General features: G+C 36.5%; 3 protein-coding genes across 12 annotated transcripts in view; 1 reads left to right on the forward strand and 2 right to left on the reverse strand.

Moving 5' to 3' along the window:
- Positions 1–17,930, reverse strand: part of LOC127509895 (gastrula zinc finger protein XlCGF57.1-like) — a 258,569-nt gene that overhangs the window by 145,089 nt on the left and 95,550 nt on the right. The gene's annotated exons all lie outside the window — the stretch shown is intronic.
- On the forward strand, positions 1,931–6,017 carry LOC127509918 (GTPase IMAP family member 8-like). Its single transcript, XM_051889273.1, has 4 exons — positions 1,931–1,951; positions 2,122–2,204; positions 3,525–4,172; positions 4,332–6,017. The coding sequence occupies exons 3-4, from the start codon at positions 3,527–3,529 to the stop codon at positions 5,297–5,299; spliced, it is 1,614 nt and encodes a 537-aa protein (XP_051745233.1). The 5' UTR covers positions 1,931–1,951; positions 2,122–2,204; positions 3,525–3,526; the 3' UTR covers positions 5,300–6,017.
- Positions 14,334–16,883, reverse strand: LOC127510032 (uncharacterized). The gene is made up of 3 exons (XM_051889520.1): positions 16,342–16,883; positions 15,900–16,220; positions 14,334–15,816 (listed from the first exon to the last, which is right to left on the reverse strand). The coding sequence occupies exons 1-3, from the start codon at positions 16,400–16,402 to the stop codon at positions 15,491–15,493; spliced, it is 708 nt and encodes a 235-aa protein (XP_051745480.1). The 5' UTR covers positions 16,403–16,883; the 3' UTR covers positions 14,334–15,490.

A 17,930-nucleotide genomic window follows, 5' to 3' on the forward strand; every position in this document is an offset into this window, starting at 1 on the left:
TGTGAAAAGGAACCTGCATGAAAAAGTGAAGCAATACAAACAATAGCACAAAACAGTCTATCCAACAGAATGGAAAAAAATATATATACTGTCTTTGGCAGATGAGTGTCGACGTGATGCTCTGAAGTTCATTGTTGCTGAAGTATGCATAATCGCTGTTGCTTTCTACCTGAAGAGAGTGTCGATGCACATGCCTGGAAGTGGTCCTGTGGAGGCTGTAATCAGGGCCTGATAACAGAATATGTGTGTAATTCAGTGACAAAACTCAATAATTATCAAATATACAAACTTATAGGGGCTCTAGCCAACTATTGAGCTTTTTTCATTAAACTGTTTAAAACGTTGTTTAGAATTTTGTATTATATTGTTTTCTTTACTGGCACTGATGGCATGTGTAAAACACATTTTTTTTTTTTTTTTTTTTTTTACTTTTCTACTTTTTATCTCAGGATTATGACTTTACAACTCACGATTGGGAGATTATAACTCTCAAATCTGTCTTTTTTTCTCAGAATTGTGAGATTTAAACGAGTAATTTCAATGTGATCGCAATTATCCTTTTTATTTTTCATTCCATGGTGGAAACAAGCTTTCATGTCAATGTTATAAACAAATGCTAAATGCTGCCAATGTTGGAATCCACCAAACTCATGTAAACTAAAGTACCTTATTGAGAGAGCAGCTTATTAAAAAAAAAAAAATATATATATATATATATATATATTCTGAGTATTGAGAATCAATAACATTTTATTTCATTACCCATGAAGACAGTACAGTTTACTTCCCTATAGGATGGAATTCATGATATTAAGTTATTGAGTTATTGTGAGATAATGAGATATTGAGTTATGTGTTTCTATTGAAATTTGCTCCAATTCAACTGAAATACAAGACTTCAACTCACTTCCTGTCAGAGATGCAGTCAGGACCAGACCTCCAAGCATCTTTCATTCAGCTCATTTTGAAGGATGCATCAAGTGTATCCTTTGCGTCCTTCGATCACCCACAATCCTTTGCACACATTAAAATTTATGAAAAATGAAATGATGGAAAACGAGTCGGCACTGAGCTCGTGCCATTATGAAATGTAAGACAAAAGTAATGTTTTAGGTGGTAAAGGCAAACATTTTATCTTTTGTTTTGGTGTAAATTAATCACTTAACACTAAACTGACAATAATGTAATCCACTGGGAGACCTGACATTCACTATATTGTATTAATGGAAAGCCAGTTAATATAAAGATTTTAATACAAAGTATTTTTCCAAAACTAAGTTTAATTGTATTTTTGTGCCGTGACTGCTGGGGTGGGAACATTTGTGACATAACCATTCAGTGGGATGCAACCTTCCATTTGAGAAGCACCCCAAGTGTTGAAGTTAATGAGATAATTAAGTTCTGATTGAGCATTAATCATGAACACCTGCTGTTAACAAGCAGAATCACTGAAGGAAAGAAGAACAACGCGAACAGAAAGAGATTAACAGAAACACAAGAACCACAACTGACTTCCAGCCACAGCCTTAAGGTGGGTACACACTGTGATTTTGGCCATGATTTGGTCATCTGAGACAAATTTTGAGAATCCTAAAAGATATGATCCTATAGGCTAAAATCTGTAGTCTTTGATCACTAGTTAGACATGTTCATGACAGCTGATTAATGACTTCTATGATGGATGTCAAGTTGTCTTTGTTTTTTCAGGACAAGCTGTGATGAAAATTAACGCTAGAAATTTCTTTGAGCCACCATTTCAGTCCTGCATATAATGTAGCTCACATTCAAAGAACATCGTACAAGTTTTCATGCACACTAGTACAATAACAAATTCTTTATATCAGCAATAACCATCACTCACAGGCTAATCATTAACTCATGAGGGTCATCAGTCAGTGTCTGATCATATTTGTTCAGTGCTGTGCAACAATCAGGCACCTCCTCTCACAAGGTAAGAGAAAACAGGTAAACTAACTGCAGGAGGAGCTTGTTAGCTGAAAGTACATCTAAACCTTACTGCTGCTGTTCTCTCTGTTTTTCTTTTAAACCTAATCTTTGACATGTTTCATTTAAAGAGTGTGCTTTGTTAGTGTTTTGTGCTGTTTTTTGTTTCCTAAAAAGCATTATTCTTGCAATCTCTCTGGAGACGCATTCACTAAAGATTGATCTTCGACCTTCGACTAAAGTTCCTTCCACACCTACAGGTAAGAAATCTAATTGAAAACCATGCTTTCGATTTAAACCTGTTTCGGTCAGTTTGACTAAAGGCAAATGAAACTTAAAAAAAAAAAAGTAAATAAACAATGTTGTTTAATTAGTATTTACAGAGTGTTGGAAGACAGCTGTGCAGAACACAGCTTCACTGGCTGCAGAAATTATTGTTGGTTTTATTCATTTTTATGATGTATTGTATTACGATTTAATTTTAGTCTTTATTTATGGTTTAAAAACTAAATTAAACACTGACTAACAAAATTCTTTGGCTAATTTTATCTTAAAAATTAAGTTGTAAAAAGCATAAGTTTGAGCGAAACCAAATTTTGGCTGTAACTATTATTTCTTTCTGGTCAGCGGGAAAAAAAATTGAGAGTCCATAAATATATTTGTATTATTTAACATATTATTTTATTGCAAGACTGCATAGAGTTCAGAGTTTGTATTTAACTGGTCGTATACATTAATTCTGAGGAATATGGAATCTGTTTTTCTGTGCAAGTGAGACAAAGAGCTGCTGCAGAAATCTGTGTAATTTCACAGCTCTTGTTTTTGTTAAAATAAAATGTAGAATATGTAGAGAATGTGTAACTTATGCAGACATCAGTCTCACTTACTGATTTCAAAGTTATCAGATATTTTTTTCCAGCGTTAACAGATATTTATTACCACACAACACTAGTATGGAAAAACTCTAAAAAAAAAATTAAAAATAAAATGGTGTTTCAGTATGGTAGTTGTAAATGGTGGTTCATGACAATAGGCACATTATTTCTGTTATAGGGTCGTGTCACCCAGACTCCTCAAGATGAAAGTGAAAAGGGGTTTTGTTCATGAAACTAGCGTTTCGTTCCACGAAGATTGCATTTATATAGAATTATTTTAGAATTTAGAATTATCTCTATATTTTTATTTTAGAGGGCTACATAGTTAATAGTATTTAGTTGGTTATTAGGGCTATAAAGAATTGTTTGTGATTGGTAGCAGTTCAGGCTGTTCATAATATTATGCATTTGTCAAGAGTCAGTTTGTTTTTAAAAATGGTAACTTGACTTGTCTGTGTTCATGGTAAAACCTCTAAAATTCTGTATCTAAGACATATTTAATCGGTGGTATATACGTAGATCTGTACTCTTGCTGTGAACTAATGAAATGAAACTGTCAGTAATACTGACCCAGCAGCTGAGTTACACATAGCTACCCAAAATAAATAACAAATAACCAAGTAAAATGACCTAGCAGGCTAACCCCAGCGAGAATTTTAACTTGACCTGACCTGATTCTGATCTTATTTCATACTTTTATTTCAGAGATGTCAGAGAACAGCTCCAGTCCAGATGATGCAGTGATCCGGATTCTTCTGATGGGCAGATTTGGTTCTGGGGCAAGCTCATCTGGAAACACTATAGTGGGGGACAAGAGGTTTAAAATTAAGAAGCAGGAGTCTGAAGTTTGTGAGGGCAAAACACAGATTGGAGAGAAGCAGGTGCATGTGATTATTTCTTCTGATCCACTGGATCCAGATCTGTCTGAAGAGCAGCTGGATGAAATGAATATGGAGCTGGTCAAACAATGTTCAGAAGGCTTCAGTGCAGTTCTGCTTACTGTTCCTCTAGAGGAACCTGTGCAAAATGAGGAAGAGGTCTTGGATTTTATTAAGTGTTTATTAGGTCCTAAAGTTCAAAAGTACTTCATGATTCTGTTCACACATGAAGATCTACTGGAGGAACTGGATGAACCACAGACCATTGATGAATATTTACAAAACCATGCAGATCTCCAGCAGCTGGTGACTGAATGTGGAGGAAAGTTTCACTGTTTCAATAACAAGATTAAATCGGACGGTCAGAAACTAGAACTACTGCAGAAGATTGAAGGAATGATGATAAAGAATGGAGGGAAATTCATCATGGAAGGAATGAAGAAGAATGACAGCAAAAGAGGCCCTCCTGTCTTGTGTAAGTTGCTTTTTTAATATATTTTTTTGCCATTATTAATTACTTTAATAACACAGATATATTGTGATTTGTTCACTAAGTGTACATCACTAGTTTAATGCACTGGTATGAGAAGAATCCCTGGAGTGTGTTTTATTACTGATTTGATTTGATTTATAGTTTCAGGAAAGTCTCCAGCTGAAGATCCAGAGAAGCTTCATATGATTCCTGAGAGGATAGACCAGATCAGGCTGATTCTGCTGGGAAAAACTGGATCTGGGAAAAGTGCCACTGGAAACACTATCATTGGCAGAAACAAGTTCAAATCTTTAGCAGGTTTTATCTCTCAGACAAAACAGTGTCAGTCTGAAACTGTGGTGAGGTTTGGTAAAGAGATCTCAGTGATCGACACACCTGGACTTTATGATAATGTACTCAGTGAAAAAGAGATTAAAACTGAAATAGTGAAATGTGTAACATACGCTTCTCCTGGACCACATGCTTTTATTATCGTCATTAGAGTGGGACGATTCACTGAAGAGGAGAAAAACACAGTGCAACATCTCAAAGAAGTGTTTGGAGAACAGATACTAAAATACACCTTGATCATCTTCACTCATAAAAATCAGCTAGAGGAGAAAAATAAAACCACTGAAGAGTTTCTACAGAACGGTGATTCAGATCTTAAAAAACTTGTACAGAGTTGTGGAAATCGATTCTTCTTTCTGGACAACAAGGCTGCCAGTTTCCCACAGTTCAAAGATCTGATCAGTAAAATAGAGGCGATGATGGAAGAGAATGGAGGGACGCACTTCACACATGACATGTTTGAGAGAACAGAGAAATGCATTCAGGAGATTCAGAAGCAGAAACTGGATGAGAAAATGAAGCAGTACAAACAGGAGAACAAACGGCTCTCTAAAACTGAATGGAAGAAACTATACTGCCGTTTAGTTGAGGAGTCACGCCGAGAAGCTGAGCGATCTTTTTCTGATATTTCCACTTCAAATCTGCATCTCTGGGGGAAGACCCTAACAATGACCAGTGAGGAGGGAGCGAGTGCCAAAGAGGAAGCTGAGAGCAAAGGAACTAATCGTTTTAGGGCATTTATGCTTTCTATCAGACAGAAGATGTGTGTGATTCAGTGAAAAACCACAATGATCAGACACATAGTATGCTAGGGAGTCAATCCATCTCAAGTGGTCCAGTGGAGGAGGTTACTTGACATTGTCAGTTTTTCTCTTTTTTTAGTTTTAATTTTATGCTTTACCTGTTTGTATTCGTATTGCAAAACCACCAGTTGCTGTTTTTTTCTTACTTGGTTTAACCACAGCAGCAGTCATATTTCACTTTTAGTTTATAGCGCTTTATACAATACTGATTATTTCAAAGTAGCTTCACAGCAATAAATTGAAAAATAACGGAATCAATAATGCAAAATTCTTCATTTCAAATTCTGCTGTAAAGACAATCGTGTCATTATTCTGATCAATTTGTTGTTTACTGCACCACAAATTTTGGTTATATGAATATGTATACATCTCCGATCAGGATGTTTGTAGCTTCCAGAAACTAATCTTTAGAGCTCATAAACTTTCAAGCAATCAACTTTACAAAATGTGGACTCCTTGAGAGAAACTCTTTTATGATGGATCTCAATACTGATTCACTTTGGTTTCTCCAGTTGTCTAGAAGTGAGTCAAACATGTTCAAACCACTTCAATCAGAGCTGCATGCTTTTATTATTGTCATTAAGGTGGATCAATTCACTGAGGAGGAGAAATACAGCTTAAAGTAATGTTTGGAGACCATGAACCTCTTCACTAATATAGTATAAAACTGTTGAGCAGTTTCTACACAACGGTGATTGAGTCAAGTCAAGTCACCTTTATTTATATAGCGCTTTTTACAATGCAGATTGTGTCAAAGCAGCTTTACAGTGATAACTGGTATATAATTTTGACTGCACAGCAGCTCTTAAACAAAATGCTGTCAATGTATGCAGATGCAAAGCACTGTTGAATATCAAATGTCAAATGTCAAGTGTCCCCAACTAAGCAAGCCAAAGGCGACAGCGGCAAGGAACCCAAACTCCCTCAGGTGACATCAGGTGGCAAACAGGTGGCAAATAGGTGTTTAAATGGAGAAAAATACCTTGGGAGAAACCAGGCTTAGTCGGGGGGCCAGTTCTCCTCTGGCAAACAGTGCTTTGTTACGATTCAGGTAGCTATCATAAGCCCGATAGGATCGCAACATTAAGTATTTATTCCAGTTCAGTCCAGTTGAGGATCGTATTCATCGCGCCGGTATGGACGGTTTGTTGAGGAGCTGTGCCACTGGTTGTCGTGTTGATGAGGCCTTCACAATGGACGATCTAGTTGACTCAATCTCTGCTGACACTTCAGGGGTGCGTTGTGGTCGTGTCAAGGCGTAGGTCCTCAATCTCACCTGGATACGGCCTGGATCCGGTTGACTACGGTAAACCTCGGGATAAACAGAAAGACTAATATTAGCGTAGATGCCATTCTTCTTCTGATGTAATGAGTACATCTGGTGTTATAGGAAGTGTTCCCGGTTCCGGCTATAAAAAAAAATACACAAAACATAAGTTTAACCAGCCAGGCCGCTAACAATCATACAGTTATATGCTCAAAATCAAAACATACCTGTAATGCGACTCACATGGCACATAAACTGTTGCGTGCTAAACGCATTTCTATGGAAACAGATGATGGCATCCAACAAAGCTCCTCAGTCCACCCTTTAACAAAAAAATAAACCCATGAAACCCTGTATAATAAACCCACAAACAGACCGCAATCACTGCCAACAGCTCCTACCTCACAAACATCCACACACCCCACCGGAAGTAAGGTGACTCGCTACCTAAGGCAGAGAAGACGCACACACATAGCGACACTAAGGGCATTTCTATACACCACCAAACGAGCGTAATTAAAAGGCACTCCTCTTATTCATGGATTACGTTGGAGGTAAACAGAACTGCTACATCAATAAAGAACTAAAGTACTTACACAAGAAACTTAAACACAAAGAAAACATTAAAGGAGAGTTTGAGGAAACAGTTCAACACATCAAGGTGAGGACTGATGGATGACTCTTACAAATGTCTTCAAATTTTTTATTCTCTTGAAACAGAATGTCCTTCTCAGCGGCACAGCAACCATTATAACTAGAGTGACATGTTCTCCTCACTTTTATGAAGGATGTTTATCAAATGTAACATATTAAGATGTTTATGTTACCGTTAGTGTAAAACAAAGCCTCTGATTGCTGGCTGCTTCAGCAGTGGGCAGAACTAACGTGCAAGCAGCAATCCCACTGGTAATGCTCACCTTCCACTCTCCACGCTTTCAGCGAGACAAAGTGGTTAATATTCATGAGCCGAACTGCTGTTTACAATATGCTTCTACCTGAAGAAAGATGTGAGTGAAAAGAGAAGTCATCTTTGACTATTGTAAGTTAATGTTGGTAAATAGGTAAACTTTAGTAGTGAGTTTGGTGTGAGTATTTATTTTCTCCACCCTCGTTCACAGAAACACTGAATGACCAATCTCAAGCACCAGCAGCCTATAATTCTGTTTAATATAAAAATATGCATTTTCTTTCAGACATAGTTGCCACATTTTAGTTGTAACTTTCATAAAATGAACAAATATGTTTTATTGACTCACGTTCCTTAAAAGTTCAGTTATTATGCTTTCAAATGATATCACATATGAATGCATCGTATTTAAAATGTTTTTGTTAAGAAGCTGATGAGATTTATGAAGATTTTCACCCTACAGACACAGAACATCTGCTACTACAATATTAGTACTTCAGAAAGTTAAAGTTGTAGTTAACCCTGTATGGTATGCATAATGTTTTAACCGTGAAATATTTTTTCAAATTACATGAAAGTTTTTATTACATGAAATAGCTTAAATTATGCAAATCAAAAAAAATTTTGGAAAAAAAAGGGAAAAAAAAGATTTTGGGGGAGTACTTAGGGAAACGTTGCCATATGGTAACCCAGTGGAACATTTTCAAACAAGTAGTTTTTCTATAAAATTATGATTTTCTTTTCTATTTAAATGCACATTTCTTTTAGAAACTGATAGATTTATATACTTGGATCTCAATGCAAACCAAAAATAAGTAGATCCCTATAATTTAATCCCTATCATTCACTATCATTTGGTTAACACATCCTCACACACATCACATGGAAGAGCTAACTCTGTACTCTTCCTATTGCCCTTTCCTTAAAATATTGCTATATTAATTTTCTGAAAAGAAGAAATAATTTTGTTATTTATACAAAAATACAGCTATACTAAAAAAAAAAAATTTTTTTAAATAAATCAGCAATCATATTGTTGATGCTACTATCTATAAAAAATCCAAATAGGTAAATACATTACTGCAATTCCACTGTGGTACAGCATTGCCATATGGCAACATTAATATTTTCTCAATTTACAGTAAAACTTCCTAATTTAGATGCTGCAAAAAAAAAAATAAAAAAAAAAAAAAATCCCTTGAGAAGAGATGAAGAAATGAGGTAAATACAGCAATTTCTGGAGCACTTCTACAGGTGACTTCCATATGAGGGTGATAGTGGGAAAGAGAGTTTTTGTGGGAAATTTAAATGTCATGTGAATTAAAAACAGTACATTATTGGAAACCTTATAGCCTACCCTTTTAATTACCATAGTGCAATATATTGTATTTTTTCTGAATAACAAGGAAATGAGTAGAAATGAATTGTTGCCATATGGCAACTCTGTACCATAACCCACATTTCCCCACTCACTCTTCATGCTTCTCCAGAATCAGTTGCGTCTTTGAGATGATTGAAGTGAATGTGGTTTGATTTCAGTCTCAGGCTGAGCACACAGAGCGTCAGATTAAACAGCAGTTTGAGAAGCTTCATCAGTTTCTCAGAGATGAAGAAGAAGCTACAATCACTGCACTGAGGGAGGAAGAGGAGCAGAAGAAGCAGATGATGAAGGAGAAGCTGGAGGAGATGAACAGACACATCTCAGCTCTTTCACACACAATCAAAGACAAGGAGGAGATGATGAAAGACAATGATGTCTGCTTTCTGAAGGTCTGATTTCAGGTCATTGGTTGATCATTGGTTCATTGATTGAGTTCTTGATGACAAATGGTGTGTTTGTTCTGCAGGAGTTTCCAGTCTCAATGGAAAGGTGAGTGATCTGCTCCTGTCTCTGGTCTCTCTGGTTCTGATCCAAAGCCACTGCAGTTCTGACTCCTGAATGTTCTTCCAGAGTCCAGAGCTCACAGCCGGATCCACAGATGGCTTCTGGAGCTTTGATTCGTGTGTCACGTTACTTGGGCAACCTGCCGTTCAGAGTCTGGAAGAAGATGCAGGACATCGTCCAAAACAGTGAGTCTGACAGCAGAAGATCTCTACTTTTACACATACAGTTGGGTGGATAGTTAATGGTTTTTCATGACACAATACATGTGTACTAGATTATTTGAGGGTTGAAGATCACACTAGGTCTGGTAGATAATATTTTCAATTATGTTCTGATAATAATTCTCCTTTCTTCATCTACTCAAGTCCAGAACAGTGTAAAAATGAAAAGAAAAAAAAAAAAATACTGGGTTCTTCAGATTGACAAGCATCTGGAGAACCTAAAGTGGCGACTCTTCAGATCTTGGTGTGAAAAACGTGACTAGACCTATTCCACTGGCAGTGTATATTTCATTGGCTGTTGCGTCGCGACACATGAGACCACAGGATATCGAGTCGGCCAACAGCTCCAGATATGTAGCATGCTAGATATTTGTCTGGTGTCTGTGAGGTGTCGGTGACATGTCACCGAGCCTCTTTGACGATGAAGGGCAGACAAGCAGTTTCATTCAAGCCATCCAAATTCTCACTCACCTTTCTTTTCTTTTACTTTAACTTTATTTTTCCATTGAGAGTCTCGTGTTCTAAGTTAAGTTTTGCCGCAAAGTTTAACTGACGACTTTTGCCGCCTCAACTTTAAACTCCAGTCATGATAAGAGACTCCATTCATTTGCCAGCACGCCCAAACGTGATTGGCTTTTCCACGACAAACCAGCAAACCCAGAAAACCCTTTTCTCCAAGCCAAGGATGCCAACAAGGGAATCCGCATTCAAAGACACGAATGACAAGCAAGTACCTCCAGATTCTATAGCTGAACTGGTGCAGTAAATTAATGATTCATGGTTCGTTCAGGCCAGGTCTTTTGAAGGGCATATTCTCTCTTAAAACTCTTTCTTTCTAACTTCCTTTCTTTCTTTCTGCAACTTGTATGAATGTGTGTGTGTGTTTATGTTAGATATTAGTTTGTGTTTGAATATACCTGTTTCACTGACCTGGTGCACAGCAGTACCAAACAGACTCCAGACAATGCCTTTGAATATGCTTTAATCACAGTCAGGAGGATCTCACAACAATCACAGAGAATCCTCACCGCAAAAAGTGTTCAACAGTTTATATAGAATAGATGCATGGGCAAAGGTAACATAATTCAAATTCAATTACATAATTTTTCTCTAATATGATTGGTTCTTCATATATACATTTCAGCAAAATCTCTCTTCTGTTTCTAAGCAGAAGAAAATTTGAATTTTTTTATTATCTCAGCTTGTTTAAGTCATGGTCATAGCCAGACAGCCGTCTATTCTTGTCATCTGCATCTGTTATTACAACACTTTGGCCAAGTACTAGAACATTTTGTTCTCAAAAGCATTCGAATGTTAATCCTGCAGAAAAAGGAATGTTAGTGAATAATGATTAATAAAAAATTTCCTTCACAACAGTGTATGTGACTGAGGTCTTGACTTGATTTCTGAGAGTAAGCTGACATCTCCACTCTCTGTTGTCATCTTCATTCAGGAGTGTTGTAGTCAGATTGATGATACAGTGATCTGGAGCTGATATCTGATATCTGGAGTCTGTCTTCAGATCAGCACCAGCCTGATTCACCCACAACAGCTGAAGTCCTTCAGAATAGACCAAATCATCACAGGAGAATCCAGAATACAACTGACAGGAGAGAGTCACAAAGCGACCTGGACTGATCTCAGTCTGTGAAGATGATGATGGAGAGACTGAAACTGAACACAAGACATAAATTACAGACGGTTCAATCATTATGTGAGTTCAAAGGGAGAAGCTGCCCTTTTTACAATGACCACATAATCATAAAATTATCATGAAGAACATGCAGAAAAACACGTGCATCAGTTCCTTGTTTTTGACCATTCACATACTGTCTGCAGGTGTAAAATCCATAATCTTCTTTTGTGACGTTCTTGATGTTCAGAGAGCAGTCAGAACCTAGACTCAGTCTCTCATGTCTCTCTGTGCCTTTCTTCTTTATCCCTAAACCAATCAGTTCAACTGCTGCTGAATGTCTATTATAGGTTCATGTAGTTCAGTTGCAGTCAGAAAGAGCATTATTACAGGACAGACTGACATTTTCACCAGAACTGATGAACACATCAGTCACTTCTGCTCCAATCGTACCTGAAACATAAAGTACATTTGAGTGATCATTAAGTTATATATAAGTCTTTTTTCCTCATTTATTCCTCTGGGATCAGCGGAGGCACCAGCACATTCATTTGCATTTTGTCCTATTAACGACGGAAATTCTCTGTCATTTTTGGTCATACAGATAAGAGTAATACATAATTCGAAACTGCAAAGGATTTACTTTTTTTTGTATACAAATCAAGCATAGCATTAGTTCTGGCAGGTCACATTAGTCAAGCTCGCATCAGTTATCTCTCAGCTGATCCACATCTACCTAAAGGAATACAACGTTTATCTCAGCATCCCTATATATAGGTCCATGCAGTATTATCAGCAGCTTATTATGTTGCTAATTACCCTCCTCCATCCCCAGCTCCTCCTCTTGTCCAATCAGGACTTGGCATCTGATATATCTCTTTGAATCAGACAATTTTTTCTTGAATTATGTTGTTATATTAAATTATTGTAATTAAGAACATTAATGATACCTTTATGTCGGTTCTGTTCACCCTAAGTGTGCATCATTGATCATCGTTCTCGATAAAAATAATTTGTCATGACATGAGATCTGCAGTTTAGTTTATTGAGGAATTATTGTGCGCCTGGCACTCCTCGCTGTCATTAAAACAGCGTGTCACAGGAAAAGTGTTCAAAAGTAACCACGTCTATCTAAATACATATCATTTTTAACTTCTGCGTAATGGCTTTTTGTAATTTCAATGCTTATCACCATTAATGAAAGTGTCATATTTAATCTAAATGTATATCCAGGGGTTAAATTGGGATTTGTTATGTGGGGGGCTCTGTGGTTTCAGGGGTGCATGTGTATGCGAAGACAAACTAAAATATAACAAGTTGAGAGAGCCCTCTGCTATGAACACTAAAATACAGATCAAAATCATTCTATAGATACTGGTAGTGTGCAAGGCTACATCTGATGACAATAAAATCTTTCTGTAGGCCTGTGCCTTCTCCTTTGTGTCAGTATCGAATATAAGAGTGATGCTACCATTAAAGGAGAGAATATAAATACAAAATACAGTGCTCGACATGAAGCCTTGTTTTGTGCTTGTCCTTTGGACAACTAAAATGGTCATTTACTTGTCAGAGTAAAAAAGTAGCTTGTCTGAAAAAAACAGGATTTTTTTTGTGTGTTGTAAATATAATTTATTCTGAAACAAGCAACATTCTCATCAGTGTTTTATCAGCAGTGACATATTTAAATCTGCATATTTATGTTATTTACCCTGGGGGTATTTTATTAACCTTTATAAAGGGCATTTTCCCCCAATCTAATTAAATTCATGTTTAATCTTTTATTTCAATTTCTTACATTTGATAAATTAAATAGTAAGACACTATAGGGCTGTTACCAAATTAAATAATTTACACTGAAAAAGTACAACTGCATTCAATAATGTTATGAGATTCTCTAAATATTTTTGAATATACAAATAAGAAATGTTGGTGGGAAATTTATACTTTTAAACATGAAATTAAACCACCAGTAGATGGCGGCAAGTGACCATCTTAATGAGTGAGCCACTGAGTCATTTATTCAAATGATTCGTTCAAAAGGCTGAATCAAGAATGAAGCAGTTGTTTATGATTGGGCCATTGAATCTTCACTCAACCCATTCGTTCAAAACGCTGAATCATTCAAAACGGCTGAGCATAGCTGTGAGATGCGCTGGTTCTGCTTTGTTTGGAACTATTTTCGCTGCTGCAATAGAACAAAAAACAGGCAATATTGCACCTAAAACGTAAGCAATTAATATTAACTACTTGTTTATTGAACCGTTGTATGAAATTAGAGTCAGTTTCAGTCAAGGTGATATTCAGAAATTCAGCACTTTCGGTCGTGTGATGCTTAACTTTATCAGGTCGTAAATAGCAAGCTATAAAAACCCCACATATTGAACTTTTTTGCAACATGGTAACTGAGTTCATTTGTTTTGAATTCTCCTCAAGGGGTTACATGTGCCTCAACAGCACAATAGGCTATCACCGCCAATATACATTACATATATTACTATCCTTTATCAATCGCCACTTAAGCTAAATGAATCATTCTTGCATTTTGGTTGTTACATTGACATTTTAATCAAGCCACTTATCTGGTCAGGCAAGTAAAATTCTCTTTCACATCAAAAAATCCACTTGTCCCGCAGTCCCAGACAAGCGTATGTCGAGCCCTGGTAAGCCTATGTGTCGGGGCTCAGCCCCGGACGGCCCCAGCCCAATTTATCAAATGTAAAACAGAGTTTAAAATCATTATGTTTACTTCATTACTTTTCTCTCTCTAGAAAAGGAGTTTGTGCACATGGTCTAGATTCTGTATGCATATTTCTATGCCCATTTTGTGCGTACGTAATGGTTATACATCAAGCCCCTGGTCTGTATTTTCATTGCTGTTGTGATTTTATTGTGTCTGTTGTTTTGTGGGCATGACTGATTGTTCAGCATCTACAGTTGCAAGAAAAAGTATGTGAACCACTTGCAGAATCTGTGAAAATGTGCAAAATTTTAACAAAATAAGAGAGATCATACAAAATGCATGTTATTTTTTATTTAGTACTGTCCTGAGTAAGATATTTTACATAAAAGATGTTTACATATAATCCATAAGCCAAAATTAGCTGAATTTATTAAAATGACCCAGTTCAAAAGTATGTGAACCATTGATTCTTAATACTGTGTGTGGTTACCTGGATGATCTCCGACTGTTTGTTTGTTTTGTGATGGTTGTTCATGAGTCTCTTGTTTATTCTGAGCAGTTAAACTGAGCTCTGTTCTTCAGAAAAAAAATCTCCAGCGAATCTGAAGCGTGTGTTGCACAATCACTCCAGTGGCCTCGTTCAGCTCCCACAACACTCGGTCCTGCTCTGCTTCATACTACAGTAACGTTAATAATCGCATCCATGAACATGATTCCTTCCCGAGTCCTATCCCGATTCTTTTCCACCGTCCATTGAGGTGGAGACCACATGTCCCAAGATTCCGCTCTAAAACTTGGCGTCATTAAGCTACGCCTTTGTTTTGAATAGGTTTCTAGTGGCCTCTAGCAGTGAAAATTAATAAATAAATTAGAGACAAAATTGCAAATTTTGCTGCTAATTCTTTATTATATTTTTATGATATGAATTATAAGGTAACACTTTACAATAAGGTTCATTAGTTAAACATTAGTTAATGTATTAACTAACATGAACTAACCATGAGCAATACATTTGTTACTGTATTTACTAATCTTCGTTAATGTTAGTTAATGAAAATATGGTTCTTCAGTGTTTGTTAATGTTAGTTCACAGTGCATTAACTAATGTTAACAAGATTTTAATAATGTATTAGTAAATGATGAAATTAACATTAACAAAGATTAATAGATGTTGTATAAGTGCAGTTCATTATTAGTTCATGTTAACTAATGTAGTTAACTAATGTTATGTTATGTATCTTATGTTGTAAAGTGTCACCAATTATAATTACTTTTAATTCATATAATATATTCATATAATTATATTAATTGACAAGTAATATTAAACTTTGCTTTTTAAATTAATATATAATACACGCATTAATATTTATTTGTGAACCTATATAATTAGGCCTATTTCTTTGATTCACATCCTGCATTGATCAGAGAGCAATCAGTTATATCTAGGGACTGATTTTAGAAGAAAACACTATCTGAGAGCCACTTTAAAGCATTGATGGACTGGAATTACCCCTGTCATTGAATCATCTTTACACAAGATAACTCTAGCAATATCTATCATTATATTGGCCCATCTAACAGAGACCTGAATACTTGACAGTGTATCTGACTGAGGTTTTGAGTTGATTTCTGAGAGTAAGCTGACATCTCCACTCTCTGTTGTCATCTTCATTCAGAAGTGTTGTAGTCAGACTGATGTTACAGTGATATGATGAGAATAATATCTTATATCTGGAGTCTGTCTTCAGATCAACACCAGCCTGATTCACCCACAACAGCTGAAGTCCTTCAGTACGGACCAAATAATCACAGGATAATCTAGAATACAACTGACAGGAGAGAGTCACAGGGCAGCCTGGACTGATCTCAGTCTGTGAAGATGATGATGGAGAGACTGAAACTGAACACAAGACACAAATCACAGACTTTTCAATAACCATGCAAGTTTAAATGAATACACTGACCAAATAATTGTAAACTTACCATGAAGAACAGGCAGAAAAACACGTGCATCCGTTCCTTGTTGTTTGTCATTCACAAATTGTCGGCAGGTGTAAAATCCATAATCATCTTCTGTGACGTTCTTGATGTTCAGAGAGCAGTCAGACCCCAGACTCAGTCTCTCATGTCTCTCTGTGTCTTTCTTCTTTATCCCTAAACCAATCAGTTCAACTGCTGCTGAATGTCTGAATCTGTTATAGATCCATGTAGTTGATTCGCAGTTGGAAAGAGCATTATTACAGGGCAGACGGACATTTTCACCAGAACTAATGAACATATGAGGATCAGTCACCCCACTGGTACCTGAAACACGGTACATTTGAGTGATAGTTATAGTATATATTAATAAATTAAACTTTATTGTATATGTATATACATTGAGCTCTTTCACAGAAGTCTTAGAGATCATGTACAATGTGTTTACCTGTGAGAAGTGAAGAGAGAACGATCAGTCCCAGCAGACACAGATCACACTTATCAGCCATTTTCTGTTTCTGACAGTCTTTCTTTTCATTATATAGTTACAGTGCTTACCTTAAACACTAAGCCCCTCCTGTGTTTCCTCTGATCTGACAGACTGTGTGATGAAATCCTTCGAGAGTTTATATTTAGTGATAGCGTGCCAGTGCATAATGGAGAAGTGCTGCTTCATTTCTCTTGTCAATATCCACTTGAAATCAAGTGGATTTCACTACTAATATGTCCTTTTACTTGATGCTTAAATGTAATTTGCAGTACACATATTGTAATTTAGCTCCTTTTAACAAAGTAATTTGATCAACAGCAAAAAAAAGAAAGAAAAAGAAAAAGCTAAAAGAATAGGTACTATATAGCCTGATCTCGTTGAGTATGAATGCGATCCAGACATCATCCGCCAATGTTGACGTTATCATGTGACACTGACACTGCTGCCAAGCTGTTTGAATTTCTAAAGCTAGGGCTCCTAAACATTAGATCGCTGACACCTAAAGTGGTTATTGTAAATGAAGTGATGACAAATAGTCATCTATTGATAGTCATCAATAGTCTTGATGTAATTTGCCTTACTGAAACCTGGCTTAAACCAAATTATTATTTCAGTCTTAATGAGTCTACTCCACCCAGCTACTGTTATAAGCACAAGTCCCGTCTGATTGGTTGTGGCGGTGGTGTTGCAACAATCTACAGAGATATTCTTAATGTTACTCAGAAAACAGAACACAGGTTTAATTCATGTGCTTGTGCTAAATATTACACTCTCAGATATAAGAAAAAATCCATACTATCTCTTGCTTTGGCTACCGTTTATAGACCTCCAGGGCCTTATGTTGATTTCCTAAAAGAGTTTGCAGACTTTCTCTCACACCTATTGACCAATAGGTGTCGATAAAGCGCTGAATGTTGGCATTCACGTAGGCAATAAAAATGATGGATTAGGAGCTGCGTTTAGATTTACTAAACTCCTTTGGGGACAAATGTCCTCAAACCTTGGGCCTAAGTCAGTGTGTGTCTGAACCATGTCCAAAAATAAGAAAAGGGGAAATGACACTTAGGGACAGCTAGACAACCATCTAAATATAATAGCCCCATGATATTGAGTAACCAACGAACTAATAAACACAGGATTTGGGCAGATCTTGCTTTACCTAGTAACAAGAGGGTTTGACATATGAGGAACCAATCATATTGTAGAATGCTTTGCCATGCTCCTATCATATATAAACTGTTGTATTCTTCTTGCTGGTGGGATTCTCTTTGATTGATACAAGGTCATCTGGCTGTGAATAAAGCATATTCTAATGCCAGGTTTACACTCCAGGATTTTAAGCTCGATTTAAGCCTGATTTTCAAGTTAATGAGCTCGTGTCTATGGAAGCAGCAATAACAATCCATTCAAATATAATTTGCCGACGTTTATTCATATCAGATACACATTTCACGTTACAGATTAAGATCAAGATCATGATGTAGGTTTTTAAATGACTAAACACTCACTTGCACATATTTGAGAATCGGAATATCAGATAGTTGATG

Source organism: Ctenopharyngodon idella, chromosome 3 (genome assembly GCF_019924925.1).
Source record: "Ctenopharyngodon idella isolate HZGC_01 chromosome 3, HZGC01, whole genome shotgun sequence".
NCBI lineage: Eukaryota > Metazoa > Chordata > Actinopteri > Cypriniformes > Xenocyprididae > Ctenopharyngodon > Ctenopharyngodon idella.

Bases quoted from the DNA above. Each gene is read 5' to 3' on its own strand.
- LOC127510032 (XM_051889520.1), bottom strand. From the start codon at position 16,402: ATGGCTGATAAGTGTGATCTGTGTCTGCTGGGACTGATCGTTCTCTCT. The intron at 16,221-16,341 runs GTAAACACATTG...ACCGTGTTTCAG, and splicing joins TCTCTCTTCACTTCTCACAG to GTACCAGTGGGGTGACTGAT. The intron at 15,817-15,899 runs GTAAGTTTACAA...TCTTGTGTTCAG, and splicing joins TTTTCTGCCTGTTCTTCATG to TTTCAGTCTCTCCATCATCA.
- LOC127509918 (XM_051889273.1), top strand. From the start codon at position 3,527: ATGTCAGAGAACAGCTCCAGTCCAGATGATGCAGTGATCCGGATTCTT. The intron at 4,173-4,331 runs GTAAGTTGCTTT...TTTGATTTATAG, and splicing joins AAGAGGCCCTCCTGTCTTGT to TTTCAGGAAAGTCTCCAGCT.